The 13,186-nt window shown below is 36.9% G+C and overlaps 1 protein-coding gene across 1 annotated transcript in view; it reads right to left on the bottom strand.

The window, feature by feature from the left end:
• dusp22a (dual specificity phosphatase 22a) overlaps positions 1–12,127 on the bottom strand; it is a 55,940-nt gene extending 43,813 nt beyond the window's left edge. Inside the window, exons 1-4 of the mRNA XM_067419787.1 lie at positions 11,914–12,127; positions 6,669–6,702; positions 1,141–1,223; positions 341–390 (exon numbers count right to left, since the gene is read on the bottom strand). Of these exons, the coding sequence (XP_067275888.1) occupies positions 341–390; positions 1,141–1,223; positions 6,669–6,702; positions 11,914–11,934 (188 nt within the window). The 5' untranslated portion in view covers positions 11,935–12,127. The remainder of the gene's footprint in view (positions 1–340; positions 391–1,140; positions 1,224–6,668; positions 6,703–11,913) is intronic.
• Positions 12,128–13,186: the final 1,059 nt, after the last annotated feature.

Genomic DNA, 13,186 nt, shown 5'->3' with positions numbered 1-13,186 from the left:
TATTGAAAGTCATTTTGGTATAAGTACAGTCTATATATTTCTGATTGTGTGTGTGTGTGTGTGTGGGGGGGGGGGGGGTATGTTTTTGGGAAATATGAGGACACACATTTGTAATGACATGGGTATGACACAGATATTACAGGAGAAGGTGACTTATGAGGACATTGGCCATGCCCCCACTTTTCAAAATGCTTATAAAGTTTTTTTTGAGAAAGTAAAAATGCTGAATGTTTCCTGTGGGTAGGTTTAGGGGTAGGGGCAGTGTAAGGGGATAGAAAATACGGGTTGTACAGTATAAAAACCATTATTGTGTGTGTGTTCTGCAGTAAATGTGACTCACAAATTTTGGCTGGAGGCATCAGCTGCATTAATGCAAAGATAGGTCATGTCCTAATGGAGAGAGCAAAAACTATTAGATACTTGAAATACACCTTTATAGCTGCGCTTAAGAGATGCAGTGCTTACGTGTCATTCTGTTCACAGTGTTGAGTACGAGTCTTGCTGCTCGCATATGGTAGTAGAAAACTAACAAGTCTGAGATATTTTTATTTAATCAACCAGCCCTGTATACAATTGCAACAGTGAATTTGCTTCTATTTAATAGCATAATGAGATACAACATTTAATTAGACATCAAAACTGATTATGATTTTGACATACAGCACTACAAAAGTAGTGTTTTTTCCAGATAACCGCATAATACAAGTTTTTTATTTATTTATTTTATGTAACCTATTCAATTTGATTAAAACGTAATTAAATAATAAAAAGTTGATTATTATTATTATTATTATGTAATGTTTCCAGAAAGAACCCATATATTGTATGTAGGATACAATGTTTAGGAGGAACTAACAATGGAAAATAAAGTGAACAGCAGCTGTACAGTTTATCATGACTGCCCCCTGCTGCTCATTAACACATATACTGAACTAAATGCAACAAGCGGCATCATTTAGCTTTAACATTTCTAGAAATAAACCACTAAATCTTGTTACATTAAAGTTATTATACAGTCACATTATTTTTGTGAACTTGTATAATTAAGAAGTTACATTTCCTCATTGTCAATACATTACAGTGTCAGAGCATAAATGGAAAAGTTCTCTCCCTGTGGTCTCTGTGGAACAATGTTCTTACCTCGAACACAGGCTTGGCATTGTTGCACACGGAGAGGATATGGGTGATGCCATTGCGGGACAGACTGTCTCTGTTTTCCGAGTCTGTTTAAGGACAGAATTGTGTTTAGCATGTGCCCACTATGTGCGGTTTTCAACTTAAGTGTTCAAATCAAAATCACGTGAGCCAACTCACTACACACATGGTAGGCTAAATGTTTATATATATATATATATATATATATATATATATATATATATATATATATATATATATATATATATATATATATATATATATATATACACACACAACCATTAGTTAATTATAGTTTAGCATAAACAAAAATGGCTAGACAGTAATGAACATAATCTAGCTACATGTTATAATTAAATTTATGGCTAAGACACATAACAAGCAAGGTATTTATCATGATGTACTTAATATTAATAACGTCAGAAAGATATCAGTTCTGCTGTTGTTCATAAATTCCAGTAGTGATGTTGTACAATGACGTCAGTTATGGCAAGTGTCCTAATGTATAGTGAACCAGGGTATTACTGCCCATGCTGATTCACGGCCTTGGGAGCTAGGGAGCTGATTGAGACCCTGTCATGGTTATGTTAGTTTGAACTTTTTGTGTTTCTCCACCTTCTGTCTAGTCATTTGTTGTATGACTAGACAGCATGACTGATTATGTTTTGCTGTGTACTAATTAAGGGTCGTTTAAATGTTCAGTTCCATTTGCTTTGCCCGGGGTCTTCAGTTCATTGATTTGTTGCATGCTACTCTGTTTTTGTGGGTTATTGTGTGGACTTATTAAATATTGCCTCTTTAGGTTTATCTTATCTTTGTGTGTATTTGTACAAACTCCCACGAGACAGACGCAACCTTAGTAAAGTAACCCCTTACAAAAAAGAAGTTTGTTCAAGTGTGCTATGCTTTATTAAAACCATAGACTGTGAAAAACAATATGGACATAGAGTCCATGCCGTCACCCACAAAGAGGCGGGACATGGGCGGAGCTGAGGTGACGTGATGACTGAGTGACAGGTGGAGAGCCATTTTTCCGCTGTCTCTTAAAGTAACCATGCCCTTAATTATGCAGAACTTTTAGGCTTTAATTAATGTAAACAAATAAGTTATTTTAAAAAAAAATCCCCCCTCACAGTTGTCATGAAGACATTTGCAGTGTAGACCAAAAAACACAATTTGTACCAGGCTGTATATATGTTTTTTTTTTGTTTGTTTTTTTCTGCTGTAAAGTTGGGAATTTTAACATGGGGCTCAATGAGCTTCGGCTCCAGTATGTCCCTAGTGGCCAGTCGAATTAACTGCAGTTTAAGTTACTTCCGAAATGGCTTCAGCGGAAACTGGGGGAGGTTGTCGCTTGATTTAAACTAAAAATAGAAAAGTATACTTTCAGCTAACTTTTTATACTTCTCATCATATTTACATTATTTACTTATCGAAAATATACTTAAAGGGTTACGATTAGCATATGGCTTTGTATCAGTAGAAACCCTGAAGTATATTCAAATGATTGTGCTTTCCCCCCTCATATCCCCCTGAGACAAGAGATTTATGCATTTTATTTCTGGAATCATTCCTCCTATGATGCAAATTGACGATATTTGCATCATAGGAGGAACATTTGGCCAAAGGCTAACGACTACAGCCAGCAGAGAGAGCCATTTCCGCATGTTTTGAACCCGCGCATGGGGGATGGGAGATCACACTTACAGCACTCAGCTCGCATCTACAGGCACTCATTTAAACGGAGCTATGGTGAGCAATGAAAGTCTTTTAACTTCTCAAATTAATTTCTGACTCATTCATTATATTGAACAGACACATTCAGTTTGTAGTGTCTTCTCCAACTCAGCCACAGTAATCCAGTAGGTGGCTTTGGGAATGGCCTCACAGGGCAGCAAAGCATTCTGGGAATTGTAGTCTTTCATCCCCATGAGAAAAAAATACATTTCCTGTCTTTTCTCAGTCTAGAAGGCACCAAACTCAAAAATAATTTCACATTTCTACTACATTGATGACCCAGTTTAAATACAGATCCATCTTCCCAGCGCTGAAGTACCCCTTCAAAAATTTCCTGTGAGTATACTTGACATACTAACAGAAAGATCTAAAGGGGTATTTCAGCGCTGGGAAGATTAATCTGTATTTACCTGGGTCATCAATTTAGTAGAAATGTGAAATTATTTTAGAATTTGGTGCTTTCTGGACTGAGAAAAGACAGAAAATATATTTGTCTCATGTGGATGAAAGACAACAATTCCCCGAATGATTCGCTGCCCTACGAGGCCACTCCCAAAGCCACCGCTACTGAATAACTGGATTATATGAATAACCTTGAATTACCTGGTGAACCAGTGCCTAGAAGATTTATCCACTTTCCATACACAAGCAGCAAGCCATGGAAGAGTATGTGGCTGAGGCTCTGAAACAAAGCTACATCCATCCATCAACACCCCCTGCTGCATCCAGCTTCTTCGAGACCAAAAAAATTCGGAAGATTGCGACCTTGCATTGACTACAGATTTTCAACAAAAAAAATTAGTTCCGGCACCCTCTACCCCTCGTCCCTGCTGCACTAGAACTGTTGCATGGAGCAACACTACAATCATTACAATCCGTATTTAACACATTATAATGTAAAATATATACTTACAATAGACCGCCTTCTGTATTCAACTTACGAAAAAAGACTAACTGGTGCGACGATAACGTTGGACAAAGCGTAAACATTTTAAACCACGAGAGGCGCTACACTTTCATTGTAAATTGAATACGAAAGGCGGTCTGCCGGAAGCTAGATATTTTACTGTATAACTTGTTAAATAGGGATATTTTTGTAACAAAAACCCATTGATTCGCTAGCCTGGACGCCAGCCGAACTCAGCCCCGCCCACAACATTTGAGCTCAGGCAGTTCGGTCTGGACTTGATCCATAGAGAAGTAATTAAGCCCGAACAGAAACTGTTCGGACCAATGAAATTGTCACGATCGACGATGGACAGATGATAAACAGTAACGTAATCATTCACGCCATCAAAGGCACTTTGCATTGAACTTGTTCTAATCCTAAACGGAGAACTTGTTCGTATATGCATTCACCTTCACTATTTCTACTATTCACTATTAGAAATGATGATCGTGCTGGTAAGTACTAGAGGATGGATACCCGAGCAAGTTCGACAAGGGTTCAACAAGGTTGCCTGCTAAAAATCGCATTCCTGGGTCTATATATCACATAATTGAGGTCACTTCAACCCGCGGGAAAACCGCAGACTTGGCAACACAGTGCAGTTGAGTTCTGTTGCCATTTGACAACTAACGCTATGCGTCGCTCCGTTGCTCTGATTGGTTGTAGCTCTATCCAATTGAGGTCTTTTCTGGTTCGGTTGGAACATGCCCCATAATCCCAGCCCAATGGAGGAGTATCAGACTCATATTCTGACTAGAATTGAGTATGACGACATCGCATCAAGCTATTGATTCGCTTCAGAAGAGCCTGAACATTTTTTAATTTAACTCAGATTGTGTTCGTCTGAAAGAAGAATGTCATATACAACTAGGATGGCTTGAGGGTGAGTAAATTATGGGATCATTTTCATTTTCCAGTGAACTATCCCTTTAACTCAGTTCATTAATGGTATTATGCCTGTTTCACACATACTCCATCTGCAGTGCGTATGCGATGCGTGTTGCGTTGCGTATGCGATGCAGGAGCCGCACGCACTGTTTTGCTTACATATAATGCGTTTGCAGTCCACAACTGATCTGCTGTTGCATACCACAAACACAGCATTTATTCATTATTTTTTATTTAAAATCCATAAAGTTGTTACTGAACATGGCTCGTCAGAATTGCAACTCTCTTTGTTTACTCTTTCATAGAAGTCAGGTTAACGTAGATCTACTACATTTAAACAACATTTTATTCAATTCATAAATTCATATTTATATAGCATAGTATTTTAGATTTAGCTCACACAAATGGCAAAACATTTAAACATAGGTTATTGCCTAAAATCACACACATTTTAAATTAGAAACTTACAATAGGCTATTCAAAAACAGCCACTCTTGTAGTTTCTTTCTTTTTTAAACCCTTTTAAAAGAAATCCTGCAGGTCATAAAGAACTTTGTTTTCCACCTTCAAGAAAGGACAAGTGCAATCCATTACGGCACTTTTTTTAACCTAAATGCCATGTAAGGTGTCTTTTCCTTGCTTTACTTGAGAAAAAAGCCATGTGTTGACTTTGAAACAAGAGTATATTTTAAATGATATGCATCCGAGGTGAAATAACTAGATTTTCGCTTCAGTACATGTTTATTTTATTGTGAACAATGTTCTGTCACTTTAATGCAGCAGTGCAGCACAGCAAAAAATAGACTCGGTACGGAAACGATCGTCGCTCCTGGAACGGACTGACGGACCGCATCCGCGTGCAGTGTGAAAGCTGTAATCCGTTAACATGGGTACGGAAAAAAATATGCTCCGCATTCGCACTGCAGACGGAGTATGTGTGAAACAGGCGTTAGGGTGTCAACAATAATCGATTCGGCGATGCATTGCGATGCGGGGCATGAACGATTCAGCATCGATGCGGCAAAGTGCCATAATCGATTATGTGCAATTCCCCTTTATTCCACAAGGTGGCAATGTCTGATACCCAATGATGAAGTGACGTTTCACTCATAGTTACCTCTGACAGAAAACGAAACAATAATTATAATCTGCAAAACTTGAAATGGGTTAGTGATTTACTTCAGAGAGCAAGTACTAAACACAATCATATGTTAGTGTCCTGTCTCTTGATGATGGATGTGGTCAAGAAGCTGTCAGTGATCAAAATATTGATTTTGAAGAAAATGAGTTTGGAGAATATGCTGGAGATCGCGAATATGAGGCAGATGCTGAATCTACTGGTAAACTCTGACGAGGTCATATGATGATGGTATTAAACATCTGCTCAAACTGAATCCTTCCAAGCTCCAAAAGGTAACGAAATAGGTTTTATTTTATTCTTCTGTAGCTGTTACTCTAAAATCAGGAGTTTTATATATTATCACGACAGGTAGAGGTCTATCCATGTTAAATATAGATCCGGGTCGCTAACGACCTGAATATGTAAGAATGTTTGGTGAAAAAGTCATGCATTTAAGGGTTAATTGCATTTTATTTAATTTTATTTAATTACATTTTATTTTATTTAATAACTTTTATGTCAAAGATACAGGAGACACATAGCAGCCAATACAATCTGTTGTTTAATATCTGCTTGTATTGCATCATGACTGATGAAAAATTTGCTTTGTGTGCAGTAGAATTTTGATGCATCACAATGCATCGTAGAATCGAATTGAATCGAATCGTTACCTGGTGAATCGTAATCGAATCGAATCGTGAAGGCAGTGCCAATGCACACCCCTAAGGTTTAGTATTGAATGTTTACTGTACATTATGAAAATACTTTTTTTTTTTACTTAATGACAACACACAAAAATAAAATAAAAATTCTGCTTACCTCTTATATTTCCTAGATAGAGACCATCAACAACCTATGCACAAAATAAACAATATTTATTTAGAATTTCCATCACATATAATAAGAATAAATACTGAACCTTTATGACGTATCAGTCAATGACATAAAATAGATTCCACAAAAAAGAAAACTATATAGAATTCTATTACAGAACACGTGCCAAGTTCTTAAAATCAATTGGTTCGAAAAAAAAGGTTTCAGTTTACGTCTTAAAATGTCATGTAATGTAACTAAGGATAAAAAGTAACAGATCATTTTCCTTTGATTACATGCGAATGTACACCTCATATCTTTTTTATACTACATGCACGGTGCAATGGTTCCAGTATACTCACCACACATTAGCGCACTGTAAAGAAAATCCAAATTTTATGGGGAAAAAAACTAATTTGGTAAGTCATTTTATTTTTAATTGTATTCACATCTCTGTAAAATTGCACGTGGTTTTTGTAAAATGAAGACCTTTAAAAATTAAAATTAAATTAAAAATTAAGTATTATATCATAAATGAAAAATCATAGTTTTTTTAATACAAAAAATACTGTATTTATGCTTTAATTTGATAGTTTTGTTTAGCAGCAATTGCTCTTACCTGGTTTGTATTTTGTTTTTTTGTAAAGAGTAGAAAAGGAGAGTAGAATGATAGAGTTAGAAGGCCAATGAGGAACACTGGTGTTGCACACCTACTTTTTGTGCCTTTTTTTGACCTCAGAGAATTAGGACCTTTCATGTCTCATCTGAAGAACAGTGCCTATTTACATTATAGTGCCCCCTATCACTAAAGTGGGGCACACAGGGTGAAAGCCCACTGGTAAGTCTGACCTCACTAAACACCTTGCTCACACCTCTAAGCTCAACTCTGCACTACATAATTATTGCAAACAGTCTTAGGCAAACACTGCATGGTGATATGGCTGCTGGGTCCACTATAAGGAAAAAGTATTGAGATACACTTCTTAATTATTGATTGAGGTGTTTAAATCAGATTCATTGCCACATCTGTATACAATCCAGCACATAGCAATGCTATGGGTGCTAAAGGGTAATTCTGAAGTGCTAAGTGAATCTCAAGCGTGGGATATAGGAATCCACCTTTGAAATACATTAATTCATGAAATTTCATCCCTGCTAGATATTCCACGGGCAACTGCTGTACGTATTGGAAATAGAAAGTGTGTGTTATCAGACTGTCACCAAGTACAATGTCAAGAATCGAAATAGAGTAATGTAAAACATGGCAAAACTATAGAGCTGTGGAAGCATGCTGTGGAGTGATCACAGGAGAATCACACTTTTCGCAGTTTCGCAGATGCCAGGAGAAAGTTACCTGCCTGACTGCATTGAGCCAACTGGGAAGTTTGGTGGAGGAGGGATAATGGTATGGGGCTGTTTTGTTTAGGAGTTGGGAAATCTTAATGCCTCAGCATACCAAGACACTTTTTTGACATTTAAAATTAGCAATGAAAAGGCATAGATTTTGCAGCTGATCTTATTGCATATACATTTGTAGGAGTTTACCTTTCAGACTCAAAATTTATGGGAGGGGAGTATTTAAATAAACCATGTAATTGACTAAGGTTTGCGCTACAGTCAATTTGCTGGTATCAGCCTAAAAAAGCATGGGGGGGGGGGGTTGCTTATTTGGAGTAAAACCATGGCTCATTTTCGTAAGGACACTGTGTTGCTGAAAACGGCCGCTCTTTGGAAAGCAATACAAAAGTGTCAGTCATTGCCTTGGCAAATCTTTTTACTGATCATATGACATACATAACGACCACCTAATGGAGGACGATCAGATATTTCTTTTAATTTTATTATTCATTTTTGGATAAAGTTTAAACACTTCCTTAAGCATATCTGTTTATCGATACATTTTTCACACAGCAAGCACATAGATGGAAGCTTTGTCTATAGGCCTACTTATATAAATAAGCAGAAAGTGAACTAGTGTGGATAAAGGATGGCAAAAAAAATAAAGATTCAAACAGTACACTTCGACAGGGTAAGGAATAAAGCTTTCAAAGCAAAATTAATCTCACATTGAAATTAATATCCTGTTGCATGAAGCGGTGGTTAAATAATAATATTTAATTTTGTTTCATGAAGGTAGGCTTTACATTGCATTCATCAAATATATTCCTGTACTTAATAAGTTGAGGCAAATAAATGTTTTTATGTAACATGCCTTTTTGAAAGTGGTAGGCCTATGACATCTTAAAAAATGAAATAAAACAAATTATTAGTCACGTCAGTGGCCCCAAAAGCCTTGTTATTTATATATTCTTTCAATTTTACATTATATAGCTTATGAATCAACAATTCAAATAAATTGAGCAATTGCTTTTCGATCAGGTTCCCTTTTATCTAAAGGGTTATGGGTTTAAAAAAAACTGTCATTTTACAATAAATAAAGGAAGACTGATGTGCGCATGCCAGGGTTTAATACAAAACCACATGACTTCAGAATATGTGAACAAAGGCTGTGTCCCTCGGAAATCTACGTCTACTACAGAACTTTGCTACCGTATAATTGCAGAAGCAAAACTGCTAATTTTACATTTAAAGGAATACCCTGCATGAACTTCATCTTGCATGCCTCTTTTCACATTCAGCAATGCATATGAAATGTCATAAAAAATTATATTTAATCACGTTTTTCCCCCTATAAACTATGATGCATATAGTTTCTGTGTAAATGTATTATTAGCATTATGGATTTTAGTTCTACATTTACTATACTACGTATAGTCCTCATGTTCTAGTTCATTTTTTAATCTATATAAAATGAATTATGTTTCTTTTTCACTGTGTACGGTACCAACTGTATATGGTTGAAATGACAATACAATCCACTTTGACTGACAAAATTCCCATGCATTTTCTAATGTACAAGCTAATTCAATGTTTGCAGTGTGTCCTGTAGATGGCACACTTGCACATTTTAGAAAGTAGACAAACTTTAAGTTGGCTTGGAAGAGGGTTGAGTAGAAAGTTTGAAAAAGTTTAAAACAGTTTGAGTTTTGATTGATAGCTCTAGCTAGCTAAATAGATAGATAGATAATCTCAAAATTTTAATTTTGATATAGACACATTTGTTTTTGTGAAATATGGGGACATTCCAGGCGTAATGGTTTTTATACTGTACAAACCATATTTTCTCTTCCCCTACAGCCACTGCCCCTAAACCTACCAATCACACACACACACACACACACACACACACACACACACACACACACACACACACACACACACACACACACACACACACACACACACACACACACACACACACACACACACAGATTGATTGACAGATAGATTAGAATAAATATTAAATCGAATGGAAGGTGAGTGAGTGCCATGAAATTAAAAATAGTTCATAGAATGGCAGCTAATGGAGACCCTCCAACTGTCAATTTAAATTATGACACACACACACACACACACACACGAAGGGGGTAATCTAGCGCTCGGAAAGCGTTCCACCCCTAGGGGCTGCCATTGCTAACCAAGCCATCACCTGCTGTTAGCATCCCATTGACTCCCATTCATTTTTGAGTCACTTTGACAGTGAATTTACATCAGAGGCATTTAAAGACTCCATTTGTCCATTGTTTATTTCTAAAGAAACACGACAATGCATTAAAGGCTCCGTTACCTTGTATCTTACACTATCGCCCCGTAGAAGCTGTTTTTGTAAAAATAGGCTAACTATTGCGTCATAACCAACGCGACTCTGTCGCACAGTTGAGAAATTACCGTATAGACCTGAGGAGACGCTCGCAGGCAATCTTTTACTGTCTATGAGACAGTCAGGGGGACGTGGAGACATAAAGTCTGATAAAGTCAAGGGGGAAGAATGGGGAGAAGCCCGTAGTGAGCCAAAAGCAACGGGAGAAAATATTTAAACAACGTGATTCAGCTTTCACTTTCCACATCTACTAGAAGACCTACAGCTGTCAGACAGGAGGCTCACGTCACATCTACGTCGTCAAGCTCAGTCTGAGCCTGCGCAGTTCGCTCAGCCATCAGGAAGTGAGTGCTCCTATACTGACATCACTTAACGCCGTAGAAGGCAATGGGATCCCTCCGTCCATTTCTTTTACTGTCTATGACACACAAACACACACACGCACGCACGCACGCACACACTCATAGATAGATAGATGTTTTGAAGTTAATAGTCTATCAGAGTCTAAATCAACTTATTGTCACAGATGTAGCCTAATGCAAAGTGTAAAGTTTATGTTAAAAAATATATTTTTTTCTAAATTAATTTATTTTATTGGTTTCCTACATATTATGGTCCAAAACTTTACTTTCTCAATTTAAATCTGAACATAGTACTGAAATACTCCATACTGTCAGTTGCTGCTAAAAGTAGCCTACTGCTGTGATTCTACTTAACGTGATAATAACTCCTTGTTTTAATTTTAATACAGACACATTTCAATACTCCCCCCACAAGCACATGTACAAGCACATTGCTATCAGTCAAACCCTAACATTTTCAATAGTGTGACTTGTAAACCTGTGCCGTGAGGGGAGAAGGATTTCAATAGGTCTAATTTTAATGCTGTGAAAATCATACTCCCCCTTGTAAACCCATTTGATTAAAGTTACAGTAATTATTTTGAGGACAGCCTGAGTTCACCCCTGGCACGCACTCGTCATTTTTTTTTTTTTTTTGAGGGGGCACTTGTAGATTCTTAAGATATACAAGATGTAAAACTGAACGAATAAGTACATAAATAAACAATGCTTTTGGGGCCCTAATTTGTTGGAAAATGGCAAATAGGTTTTTTTTTTTTTTTTTTTTTTACAACGTTTTCAGTGCATCGATTAGTAATTAGAGTAACTTAGCTTCGTCAATTTAACAACTAAAAATTATTTTAACGTTGTGGTAAGCTTGTAGAATTTAACTAAAAACTTGTGAAAGTTGGTGCGTTCAAAACGTTGGTAACGTTACCACGGTACTTTTTGCACTGAATAGTTGAAAATAAACGCTAAAAAAATACGCTGATGAAGGATAACTGCCTTAGATACAAGGTAATATCAGAGACTGTAATGCGTAGGCTAGTATCTATCAAAATCAGTGCACAGCGTTTCGTGTCACGCGTCTCTTTAAGTGTCACATTTATAAATAAAGATTTTGACATTAGACACCGACAGACAAGAAAGCGTTCGCAATAATGCTTTATACAGATGTAACGCTGGTTACCTTATTCATGCCGTTGCCCATGATGATTCATTGGTCATGTACGACTGTCATAGTGGTTTACATTCAGAAAGACCTCAGATTTAACATTACATTGCAACGACACGTCACTAAAAAGAAAATATTACGCCGCTTTCAACGGCATTAAACCTGTTATACAAGTTGCTGTGACGAGGCTTCCGGAATTCTGTCGATATCAAAACATTAAATCGTTTGACGTCACAGCCGGACATAACTTAACCCTTTCATGACTTTGACACACAACGTGACTGAACTTATTTCGCCATTGCTGCAATTTCGTGAGTGACATGTTGTCCTGACCTTGCTCAGATAAACGTCATAAGAGATGTAATTTCAAGGAGAATGCTATTTTGATTAAGTATTAAGGGGGCACATACATTACATATATAAAAAAATGTGCCCTAATTTACAATATATAATTCTGCAAAATTTCATTATATTTCATATATATATAAGATATTTTGACATGTTCAGAGGAGGGAAAGTGAATATATTGGTAAAAGGATGCTGAGGTTAGAGCTGCCAGGCAGGAGGTCAAGAGGAAGACCAAAGAGGTTTAAGGATGTAGTGAAGGAAGACATGAAGGTAGTCAGTCTGACAGAAGAGGAAACCGAGGAAAGGAATAGATGGAGGCAGATGATTCGCTGTGGCAACCCCTGAAGGGAACAGCCAAAAGAAAAAGAAGATATTTTGATTAAAATATCTAAAAACCACTTGGAATGGGTAGTGAACGTTGATCCTGGAGAGCCACTGCCCTGCGGAGCTTAGCTCCAAACTTTAAAAAAGATAAAAAATAAAACTCATCTTTCTGTAACTTTAGTAATCCTGAAGACTTTGATTAGCTTGTTCAGGTGTTTGATTAGGGTTAGACCTAAACTCAGCTGGGAAGTGGCTCTCCAAAATCAATGTTCCCTACCCCTGCACTAGAACAGTGTTATATATTTTGTTGACTTGTGTACTTATGTTTCCAAGAATGTTTAAATTCAGTGAAATTAGCAATTTTAACCAGGACACGGACCATGTCCGTGCATCACCTATCAATGACATCACACCGGTGTTACCCTCAATTTCTGGTTTTATTTTGTAGAAACCATGGAAACACTTAATACTCTATAAAATATTGTGTTTTATTAGACAGGTGAGCAACTGTTTGGATAATTCATCGACAGAAAACAAATCGGTTAAATAGCTCAACAGTTTTATTATTTAAATCTTGTTTTCTTGATTCACCGTACCGTTTTACCAAGCCTAATAT

Source organism: Pseudorasbora parva, chromosome 16 (assembly GCF_024679245.1).
Source record: "Pseudorasbora parva isolate DD20220531a chromosome 16, ASM2467924v1, whole genome shotgun sequence".
Classification (NCBI taxonomy): Eukaryota; Metazoa; Chordata; class Actinopteri; order Cypriniformes; family Gobionidae; genus Pseudorasbora; species Pseudorasbora parva.
The sequence above is the reverse complement of the archived record's forward strand: the minus strand, read 5'-3'. Positions and strand labels throughout refer to the sequence as shown.